At 67.4% G+C, this 10,342-nt stretch overlaps 2 protein-coding genes and 1 long non-coding RNA gene across 6 annotated transcripts; 2 read left to right on the top strand and 1 right to left on the bottom strand.

Moving 5' to 3' along the window:
• The first annotated feature begins 145 nt into the window (after nucleotides 1–145).
• On the top strand, nucleotides 146–3,591 carry PPP1CA (protein phosphatase 1 catalytic subunit alpha). Its single transcript, XM_037402928.1, has 7 exons — nucleotides 146–277; nucleotides 1,075–1,206; nucleotides 1,396–1,626; nucleotides 2,098–2,202; nucleotides 2,356–2,579; nucleotides 2,879–3,013; nucleotides 3,248–3,591. The coding sequence occupies exons 1-7, from the start codon at nucleotides 223–225 to the stop codon at nucleotides 3,356–3,358; spliced, it is 993 nt and encodes a 330-aa protein (XP_037258825.1). The 5' UTR covers nucleotides 146–222; the 3' UTR covers nucleotides 3,359–3,591.
• Nucleotides 3,412–5,946, bottom strand: RAD9A (RAD9 checkpoint clamp component A). 3 transcript variants are annotated; one of them, XM_037402927.1, is made up of 11 exons: nucleotides 5,816–5,946; nucleotides 5,670–5,740; nucleotides 5,423–5,557; nucleotides 5,197–5,311; nucleotides 5,004–5,103; nucleotides 4,731–4,840; nucleotides 4,540–4,646; nucleotides 4,401–4,465; nucleotides 4,232–4,324; nucleotides 3,896–4,121; nucleotides 3,412–3,817 (listed from the first exon to the last, which is right to left on the bottom strand). In XM_037402927.1, exons 1-11 carry the CDS (start codon nucleotides 5,847–5,849, stop codon nucleotides 3,719–3,721), a joined length of 1,155 nt encoding a protein of 384 aa, XP_037258824.1. In that variant the 5' UTR covers nucleotides 5,850–5,946; the 3' UTR covers nucleotides 3,412–3,718. The 3 variants fall into 3 exon arrangements, with proteins under 3 accessions (XP_037258824.1, XP_037258822.1, XP_037258823.1); XM_037402925.1 differs by lacking the exon at nucleotides 4,401–4,465 and having other exon boundaries at nucleotides 3,896–4,106; nucleotides 4,222–4,400; XM_037402926.1 differs by lacking the exons at nucleotides 4,401–4,465; nucleotides 5,423–5,557 and having other exon boundaries at nucleotides 3,896–4,106; nucleotides 4,222–4,400.
• A 376-nt stretch (nucleotides 5,947–6,322) lies between these two features.
• Nucleotides 6,323–10,046, top strand: LOC119155167. 2 transcript variants are annotated; one of them, XR_005106626.1, is made up of 5 exons: nucleotides 6,323–6,645; nucleotides 7,066–7,142; nucleotides 7,542–7,627; nucleotides 8,649–8,742; nucleotides 9,318–10,046. It is a non-coding gene; the product is annotated as an uncharacterized LOC119155167 (long non-coding RNA). The 2 variants fall into 2 exon arrangements; XR_005106625.1 differs by having other exon boundaries at nucleotides 6,323–6,745.
• Nucleotides 10,047–10,342: the final 296 nt, after the last annotated feature.

Here is a 10,342-nt window from a genome sequence, read left to right as displayed (position 1 = left end):
CCGGGGACAGCGTGTCCCTGTGTCCCCGAATCACCGGGCTGCGGGTGGCATAACCCAGCAGTGTCCCCCGCGTCCCTGTGCCGGGGAAGGGGGGTGGGGGGGCCTTGGCTCCTCCGGGCCGTCAGGGGGCGCCAGGCCGGTTACCCCCTGCCCCCGGGCCGCTCCTGGCGGCCGCCCCCGGCAGGCGCGCGGTGAGGGGCGGGGCGGGAGCGGCCGGCGGCCATGGCGGACACCGAGAAGCTCAACCTCGACTCCATCATCAGCCGCCTCCTGGAGGGTAAGCGGCACCGCCCCCGCCGCCCCGGACAACCTCGGGCTTCCCCCCGCCATGGCCGGGCCACCCCCGCCTCCCCCCTGCCATTAGGCCGCGGCAGGGCCCGGCCCCCCGGGGGGGGCTCCCCGGGCCGCGCTCGGCGGGGGCGGGGCGTGCCGGTGGTGGGCTGCAGGGCCGGGCGGGGGCTTCGGGGGGGTATCCCCGAGGGGCATGGCCTGTACCCCTGCGGGGGGGGCCCTGGGGCTGAGCCTGCGGGGGTGGGGAGGCCCGGAGAAGGCGGGGGGGGCTGGGCTGGGGGCCTTGGGCCTGGCTGGGGGAGGGCGCTGTGCAGGGGATGGGGCCTGGGTATTGGGCTGGGGGGGCTGGCAGGCGGCAGGGAAGTTTCGGGGGACTGGTGGGGGGCTGTGGGGTTTGGGGGCTTAGGGGAGTGGGGCCCTTCTGGATTTGGGATAGGCCGAGGGGGTGGCATTAGGGGATGTTGGGTGGGGGGTGTCTTGGCTCATGGGGGTGCCAGTTTGGTGGGCACTGGGACGGGGGGGTATGTAGGTTCACAGGCCTCACGGTGTGGGGGGCCCAGCCACAACCCCCAACACTGGCAGGGGAGGGGTGCCCTGGGGTGGGGGGTGACCCATGCCCACCATCCTGGGGTGAGCCAGGACCCTCTCTGGGTGAAGGGGGGACACTTGAATCCCCCGTGCCCACCGCTCCTGCCAGTCTGGGCACGGGGTGTGCCACGGCCTCAGTGCCAGCGCGTGGGGTGCTGGCGGGGTCCCTGACGCCTGTCTCTCTGGTGGGGCCAGTCCAAGGGTCGCGGCCGGGAAAGAACGTGCAGCTGACGGAGAACGAGATCCGGGGGCTGTGCCTCAAGTCACGGGAGATCTTCCTCAGTCAGCCCATCCTGCTGGAGCTGGAGGCACCCCTCAAGATCTGCGGTGAGGACTGATCGGGTGCTGTGCTGGCCGGGCACAGGATGGGCACCCCCCCGGGATGGGCACAGGGGCCAGCTAGGGGTCCCAGCACAGCTGTGTGCTCGCCTGGAGACGTGGATGGGCAGCACTGGGGCCCGCTGTGGGGTGGTGTGGGAAACTGGGGTCCCATGCATGCGCTGTTCCCCCCTCCAGGTGACATCCACGGGCAGTACTACGACCTGCTGCGGCTCTTTGAGTACGGGGGCTTCCCTCCTGAGAGCAACTACCTGTTCCTGGGTGACTACGTGGACCGGGGAAAGCAGTCGCTGGAGACCATCTGCCTGCTGCTCGCCTACAAGATCAAGTACCCTGAGAACTTCTTCCTGCTGCGCGGCAACCATGAGTGTGCTAGCATCAACCGCATCTATGGCTTCTATGATGAGTGTGAGTGCTCAGGCTGCAGCTGTGTCCCCTCACAACCTCTCTGCCGTTCCCCCGTGCCCCCCCTTACCCGGCATCATCCCCATGCTGTCCTGCACCAACCCCATCTACAGCTGCCGTGACCAGGGGAAGTCCTTCTGCCACCCCTGTGCCATCCCTGTATCCACAACCAACCTGTACTGCCCCAGTGCTCCCAGCACCATCCACACTGAGTGTCCCGCACTCACCCCATACCCCTATACACGCCCTGCAACCACTTCTGCAGGTGTGCACCCTGAGGATACCCGCTGCATGATGCCATGCCACCCCATGGCATTGCCCCCATGCAGCTGGAGCTCTGCCGGGGCCAGTGGGCCTCTGGGCAGCTGTGCTTCCCTTGGGGGGCACGAGCCCACACAGGGGCTCACGGGGAGCCCCACATGCTCCCTGTATTCCCAAAGGCGCAGCACTAGACCCACACCCACTGCCTTGCAGGCAAGCGGCGGTACAACATCAAGCTCTGGAAGACTTTCACCGACTGCTTCAACTGTTTGCCCATTGCCGCTATTGTGGATGAGAAGATCTTCTGCTGCCATGGAGGTGGGCACAGCCCTGCCCAGGGCTGCGGGGAAACAGCCACTGGGGGCTGGAGGGGAGGACAGGAGCTCAGTGCCGATGCTTTTGGGGTGCCCCAGAGAGATGGGGGCTGTTCCTAAAGAGGCAGGGCCTGATGCAGCCTTCCCCTCCCTGCAGGGCTGTCTCCCGACCTGCAGTCGATGGAGCAGATCCGGCGGATCATGCGCCCCACCGATGTGCCGGATCAGGGCCTGCTCTGTGACCTGCTCTGGTCCGACCCTGACAAAGATGTGCAGGGCTGGGGTGAGAACGACCGCGGTGTCTCCTTCACCTTTGGGGCGGAGGTGGTGGCGAAGTTCCTGCACAAGCACGACCTGGACCTCATCTGCCGGGCGCACCAGGTACCGCCGGGTACCCCTGGGGTGGGATTTGGGTCCCCAGTGGCTACCAGCTGTGGGGCAGGCATTTCCACCTCTAGGATTTGTCCCTCAAGGGCAGTATTTACTCTAGGGGCTGCCCAACTCCGCACAGGTGGGGGTCCCGGGGAGGTATTTGCCTTCAGAAGGGAGATGTTTGACATTGGAGATGTTGGGGGGCCTGTTGGGACTGTGTAGGCTGGACCCCTGGGGGTATCTGCCCTGGGGAGGGAGTATTTGCCTTGAGGGCGCCTGGCTCAGTGCTGGCTCCGATGCCTGTGCAGGTGGTGGAGGACGGCTACGAGTTCTTCGCCAAGCGCCAGCTTGTCACCCTCTTCTCGGCGCCCAACTACTGCGGCGAGTTTGACAATGCAGGCGCCATGATGAGCGTGGATGAGACGCTTATGTGTTCATTTCAGGTGGGCTGGGGGCACTGCCAGCAGTGGGGAGAGTGAGGGGCAAGCCTGTGGTGAGCCTGGGGGCTCTGTGGGAGGGCCCTGGATCCTGCTGGGGGGTCGAGGGGGGAGTATGGAGGGGGCCCATGGAGTTGGAGGAAGCTTCTGCCCTGAAGGCGGGAGGGGAATGGGGAGCTGGAACAGGCCAGGGCATGGCGTGCAGCTCCCCTACTCACCCCTTTCCCCCCTCCTCCCCAGATTTTGAAGCCGGCTGACAAGAACAAGGGCAAATACGGGCAGTTCAGCGGGCTGAACCCCGCGGGACGCCCCGTCACCCCTCCCCGTAACTCTGCCAAAGCCAAGAAATGAGCCGCAAGCTGCCCCGGCTGGGGTCTAGGCCCCCGCCCTCACCATCAGGTCGCTTTTCTTTCGACTTGTTTTTTATTTGTAAGATCCTGCCCCCCCTGCCACACTCCGCTGAACCAAATACAGGCCCAGGGCAGGGACTGCCGGCACGAGGGGGTACCCAGAGCCCAGCCCTGGGATGGCAGTGGAGGCAGGGGGGCAGGAAGATTTTTTTGGGAATAAACTTGTAATGGGTCTTGGGGGGGTGTCTGTGTTTGGGGGCCGGTGCTGGGTCGGGGGGGTGCCTGTCCTGGTGCCTGGATGCTGCAGGGCAGGGGGGTGTCACGTAGAGGTGGGGAGCTGGCAGCTGTGTCCTTGGGGCTCTCAGTACTCGTTGTCACTGTCCTCTGCCAGCACCTCCTGGGTGGGGGCCAGGCTGGGCCCCCTTGGCATCAGCACTGAGCCAAAAAACAGCGAGCAGAACTGTGGGGAGAGGTGGGGGGTCAGGAGGGGGCTGTGCCCATCCACCTGCCCCCAGGCACGCCCGTGCCCATCTCAGACCTTCTTGTGAGGCGGGGTCCCTGGCACAGCTCCTTCCTCTTCCTCCTCCTCCTCCTCAGGGTCACTTTCGGCTGGATGTGGGGTGCGCAGGGGGAAGGTGGGGCTGGGGGGTGCCCCTGAGCCCTCCTCATAGGCGCTGGTTTCCATGGCAATCATGTAGGACTCAAGGTCGTCGGCAAAGTCGTCTGATGGGGCAGGCGGGTGGGACACACTATTGGGGAGAGAGCAAGTAAGCAGCGGGGCAGAGTGGGGACTGTACACTCTGGTGCCTACTGACAGCAGCTGGGACTTTTGTCCTCCCAGAGGCTGCCACAAGCCCCGCTTACCCGTTGGTTGGGGGGGGGCTGCAGGTTGCTTTCTGTGTCTGAGAGGGTGGCCAGCACCAGGTGGACCTCCAGCACTGCATCATCCAGGGTGAAAACCACCGGCCTGGGGGGCACAGGGGGCCTGAGAGGGGGGACCAGGGGCAGGGCTGGCGCAGAAGGGATGGGGTGCCCATTCCTACCTGCCAGGCACATCGTAGTGGATGGTGAGGGGCAGGTTGGAGGCCTCGGCAAAGGTCAGCAGCCCCTGGGGACAAGGGGGAGGTTGAGGGGGGCAGAGGGGTGACCCAGGGCTGAGGAGGAGGGTGGACAGGGACTCACCCGAAACTCCTTGAGGCAGAAGGTGATGTGGGAGCCCGGGACCACAGCCACCATCTGGAATTCATCCTCAGCCAGCCACAGCTCCGTCACCATCGTCTTTTTCAGCTCTGGTTGGGGGAACGACGTGGGTCAGGGGGCCATGGAGGCACCCTGAGGCTGGGGAAGGGGCACCCCCACCCCGCAGGGCTCACCCGTCTCATCCTCCACGTAGTTGCGCAGGCTGAGCTTGCCCCCGGGGCCAGCCCCCAGCGTCACCTCAGCCAGCGTCGGTGGGAAGTGGACCACGGCCTCTGCCAGCACCCTGCAGGCACACAGAGGGGGGTCACAGCTGGGGGCTGAGCACCGCCCCCCCCGCCCCCTCCCCAATCCAAGTCCCACAGGGCCAGCTGGGGTTCCCCCTCCCACCTGCCTTCACCCCCACCCTTTGCAGCCATGCCAGTGCCACCCGCCTCCCCGGTGCTCACCGTGCCGGGGCGCAGAGCTGGCTAGCGCAGCGCTGTGTGTCGAAGACGGCCTGGAGCCGCTCGCACTCCTGGAACGCCAGGTTGTGGGTCTTGGTGACACCTGGCAGGGGTGACACCGTCTCAGCAGGGCAGGATAGTGGTGCCAGTGTGCATGTGTGTCCCCAGCTGCCACCATGTCACCGCCGGCACTCACCGTACTTGCAGTGGAGCTGTACGACCAGGCGGCTGGCACGGGGCCTGAGCAGGATGAGGCATTTCTCCACCGTCTTCTCCAGCGAGGGCAGCGAACGGAAGATGCCCAGGAAGGACTGCGGGCAGGGGATGGACACAGGGACGGTCACCCTGCCTGGGTGTCATTCCCCCCCAGCCCTGGAGGTGCAGGGAGCACCCAGGCAGGGTGCTGGTGGTGGGGACTGCACCTTCATGAGGACTTTGCATCGCAAGAGCTCGCTGTGGGGCTGGGGGCTGCCCGCCTCATACAGCTGGAAGAAGAGGGGCGCGAAGAGAAAGGAGGCGAAGGCAGAGCGCGAGGAGTTGACGGTACGCAGGGACAGCTGGGGACACACACACAGAGACCAGGTTGGCACCCCCTGCCCACCCCCAGCAGGGACGAAGGGGGCAATAGGTGCCCCCCAGCTCCCAGCCAGCCCCCCCGGTGGCCCCTACCCCGCCGTCAGTGGGCTCCAGGTACAGCTCATCCCCGATGCGCGACAGGGAGTGCACGGCTCGGCCGAGGACTGTGGGGGGGAAAAGAGGGGTGAGGCAGTCCGCCCCTCCTCAAATCCCCCCCCCGCCCCCCCGGCCCTGCTTACCTTTGACGTTGCCGCCAGCGATGATGCACTTCATGGCGCAGGGTCCGGGCTGGGCACGTGGGGGCTTCGCGCCTGCCGCCCCCGCCCCACCGCTGAGGCCCCGCCCACCCCCAAGGCCACGCCCACCCCAGATGGTTGCGCCCGGTGACCCCCGTCCCGACCTGCGATGGACGCGCCCAGCGCCCCCACCTCTCCACCCCGCAGTGCCTCGGCGGTGCCGCCTCCCCAGCGGCCCCCGGAATGGTGGCGGCCGCCTCCCCCCTCCCCCCCCCGCGCAGGGCGCAGTGGTTCCGCCTGCTTTACCGCGCGCCGCGCCGGTACCTTCCCCGCTCCCGCGCCGCCCCGGCCCGGCGCCTTCCCATTGGCCGGTCGCCTGCCTCCGTCCCGCCCCCGCCGCCAGCTGATTGGTCGACGCTCCCGCGTGACGGCCCGGCGGCGTTCCCGATCTGGCGTTCTCGCTTCACGTATCCGAGGAGACCCCGCCCTGTGCTTCGGGCCCGCCCCCCGCGGCTCGCTATTGGGCGGCAGAGCGCAGGCGCCGCTGGCCGTTGGAGTGACGTACCTCTCAGCCAATGGGGCTTCGACGGCTACGGGCGGCTGGGCGCCCCTCGGCACTGCTCCGCAGCCCCCGGCCCGGCCCTGCCGCCGCCTGCCCGCTCGGGCCCTTCCCCGGGCCGCCTGGCTCGTCCCTGGCTTCTCCCTGCGGCCTGCCAGGGGAGGAAGGTCCTCCGGGGTCCCTGGGCCTTTCTGAGGGGCCTGTGCCCGGGTGGGCCCGCCCTGCACCAGGCCTGTGCCGCGGCTCCCCACAGCGGCTCCCAGCGGCGCTGCGGGTGCGTCCCGCCGGGGCTCCGGCCACCCCCTCTCCCTTCAGCAGCTGTTCCCGCAGTGCCTGACCCGCACCCCCACCTGCCCCTCCCAGCAGGTCCCGGGGTAAGGCGCCCTGTCAGGGTCTCCCTATTCCCTTCAGCTCAGCCCCCTCCATCAAGCTGCCGCTGGCCCCTGTCCACACTCACTGGGCATGGGGCTCCCTGGGCTGCGTCTGTGGGGCTGGGGAGGCCTGTGGCTCCCCGGAGTCGGGTGGCCATCCACACAAGGGTGTGCAGTAGCTGGCAGAGCCATCCACACTCCAGTCCCTCCCAGGAGCCCGGCATTTGGGCAGCTTCAGCCCCCTGACAGTGCCTGAGGGCACACGGGTGAGCGGGGATGCCGTGGGCGGGTTGGCAGTGGTTAACGGTCTCCTCATCCTGCAGGCGCTGCTGGCTGTGCTGTGATGGAAAGCGGGAAGCTTGTACCTGGAAGGCTGGCACCATATCTGAAGCGGGCAAGGGTATGAAAATAATAAAGAGCGTAGGGGGTCCTGCCGGGGAGGCTGGGCGAGGGGGAGCTCAGCAAATCGTTTTCCTCACACAGGCAGCCAGCCTGAATCGACTGGCTCTCAGGCTGGGGCCTCGAGGGAGGCCAGGGGATCTGGCTGCGAGGAACTCAACTCGTGCTCACAGCAGGGTCCTTCAGCTGGCTCCCGCCCGCGGCAGGATCAGCGGCTGCCCAAGTCCCTCCTCCTGGGCTCGGTAGCTGCAGGGCTGGAGCCGAGGGGCCCCAGTACGCAGCCTGCAGAGTGGGGCTGGCACCTGAGGGGGGAGGCAGGGAGGGGGGCACGGAGCCTCTCTCTTATGGCTGCCATCCTCTAGCATGTGGCCACGGCTTCTCCTCCTCTTTTCTGTATCAGGTGTGCCACTGGTGCTCAGTGCCTCTCCAAATGCACCACATCCGGGATTTTGGACACAAAGCCCCTCAGCAGCGCATCTCCTCCAGGTACGCAAACTTTTGACCTTTGTGGGGCCGCTCTGCAGGCCAAGCCACATGTGTGTGGCTGGGCTCAGGCCGCAGGCAGGGAGCTCAGGGGACTCCCAGGCCTGCCTTGGCCTGGGCTTGGGGTCTGGCCACCCGGGGTCAGCTGGATCTGGCTCCCTCCGCCCTTGGGGTGAGCACTGGCTACCGGCCCCTTCCTCCCAGGAGGAGGAGGAGGAGGAGGACGGGATTGTGTGTGAGCGTCCGTTCCAGCTCTTGAACAGCAGCCGGGCTCCTCTGGAGCCGGCATCCCCAGGAGGGGCTCTGGCCTCGGGGCTCGGCATTTTATGGGGCTGTGGATAGGACGCAGCTGGCTGTGGTCGTGACACACACACCTCAGCGGTGGCCAAAGCCACGCGCACCCCTCCCTCTTCCCCTGGCCGCCCTGAGCCAGCGCTGACGAGGCACTGAGGACTGGGCTGGATACGGGCTGGGAGCAGGAGCCTGGCAGCCCTTGGGGGGCTCCGGCACCCCCAGGCTCAGCCTAGCCCTGTTCCACCTCTCCCAGCACACCCACACAGTCAGGGACCCTCATCCCTGGCAACTTCCCTGCCATCCCCGGGTGCCCCCTCCCACCCAACGGGCTCGGGGCCATCTCCCAACACCAGTGGCTGCCTGCTTCTCCGAGAGCCACAGCTTCCTTCCCGGCATGGCGTCCCAAGCACATGGCGTGGTGCCCTCGCCCAGCCAGCGGCGCGGGGAGACAGACGGCCACAGCTGGGCTCCTGCTCCCTGCCTGGCAGGAGGGGGACAGGCGCCTGCCGCCGCGGGGCCAAATGGCTGCTCGGTGCCCTGAGACATCCCCTGGCTGCGCCCCAGGGGTGTCCCTGAGGATCTGGGACGGTGCCTTGCCAGCCCCAGCCCATGCCTCGGAGGGGCTGCAGGTGGTTTGGGGCTAAAACCCTCCCTGTTGCTGGGCTTTCTGGGTCCGCCCCAGCACTTGGGCACTTGACATCCCCTCTTCTCTCCCTCCTCCATCTGTGAGGGGCCCGGAGCTTTGGAGCAGCCCTGGGATATTGTTACCACCTGAAGAGAGCAAACAGTGCTGGATACGGAGCTGGGGGCCATGGAGGGGCCAGGTAGGAGCACGAGAGGCTGCAGGCGGGTGGGCAGGGGCCGTGGCGCGGCAGCAGGCGGGCAGGCAGCGAGCTACACGCCACAAAGGTCAGCAGTGGGAGGCAGGGCCGGCAGTGGCGCCGGCGGAGGGACCCGCGACGCCCGGGCTGGGATGAAGGTGAGGTCAGCTGCCCACGGCACTGCCGGTGACGTGGTCCCCGAGGGCAGGGGGGGCACGGCCTCGCCCACGCGGGGCTGTCGCGGTCTGGTGCCCAAGGCCAGGCCTGCGGAGGAGGAGGAGGATGCCTGGCTGGGGCTCTCCAGCGGTCTGACCTGCCTGTGCCTTCTGCCCCCCTTGTCCCGGGGCAGGGGCTCCGTCTTGGCACCACCGCTGGCACGGGGCTCTGTGGCAGTGGAGAGGGGGCTGAGGAAGCCAGGAGGCAGCTGGGGAGGAAGGCACGAGCTGGGGTGGGGGGACAGACTTGTATGCACCGCTGGGCTGCTGTTGGAGGGGGCTGCCATGGTGCTGATGGGCTGGGGGGACTCGTGCCACAGTCCACTGGCCGTGTTACCATTTTCCTCCTCTTTCCTCTCTCAGGTGTTGGCCCAGTGTGAGCCGTGCAGCTGTGGAGCTGGAAAACTCACCAGGAACGACCTCGGCACTGCCTTTTGGGGAGGGGACAGGGCAGCGATGGGCAGCCCCACTGCTGCCTCAGTAGGCAGGACTTGACAGCCCCCCCAGGCTGGCAGCCGCTCCTGCAGCCCCCCCAGGGACATGAAGGCGGCTTTTCCCAACTGCTCCACGATGCTGGCGGGGGCTGTTTGCTCTGGGGGGAAACCAGATACTCTGCACCGCGGCTGGGGGAGTGGAGCAGAGGGGCTGGCCCCACGCTGTGTGGGCAGAGGCAGGGGCGGAGGTGGGGACCCTCTCAGGCACACTGCAGGGGAGCCAGGCTGAGGCACCTTCCCTCCGCGGAGCCGCTCTGGCCGGCTTCCCCGGTGCGAGAGCTTGGGCAGCTCCGTCCTGCACAGGTGCTGTCCCACCAACACCTCTGCAGCCCCCTACCTGCACCCTTGGGGCTGCAGCACCCCCGGAGCGAGTGCCGAGGAGCCTTCCCCGTGGCTCCCAGCCGCTCTGCAGGGCTCACTTCATCGCCTTCCCCACAGCCCGCGAGCAGCAGTGGCATTGCCTGGGCCGGAGCAGTGCACGGAGAATTCCTCATCTTAACCAGGGGGCTCTGGACACCACACCACTACCACCCCCCGCCACCCCAGAGCATGCCAAATCTGCGACTCCCAGCCAATAAATCACCCCGGCAGCGCCACAGTGCATGTCAGTGCGTGGTTTATCTGTACGGGGGGTCTCTAAACCTGGGGCCGGCGGGTTTGGCACTGCGGGTCCCTGTGGACTTGGGGAAAGGCCAGTGTTGGTGTGCACCGGACAGATACCCGCTGCTCCGAGCCCCGGAGAAAGGTGCCAACGACAGAGCCAGGAGGGCTCAGACCTGGCCTGGGCCGGGGGCTGGAGTGGAAACGAATCTGGCTTTTACCTCCCAGCCCTTCCCAGCACTCCCGAGCAGCGCTGGCCGGCCAGCCCTTTGTTTTAAACAAAGCTTTTTCGGG

This window comes from Falco rusticolus, chromosome 10 (genome assembly GCF_015220075.1).
Source record: "Falco rusticolus isolate bFalRus1 chromosome 10, bFalRus1.pri, whole genome shotgun sequence".
Taxonomy (NCBI): domain Eukaryota; kingdom Metazoa; phylum Chordata; class Aves; order Falconiformes; family Falconidae; genus Falco; species Falco rusticolus.
The sequence above is the reverse complement of the archived record's forward strand: the minus strand, read 5'-3'. Positions and strand labels throughout refer to the sequence as shown.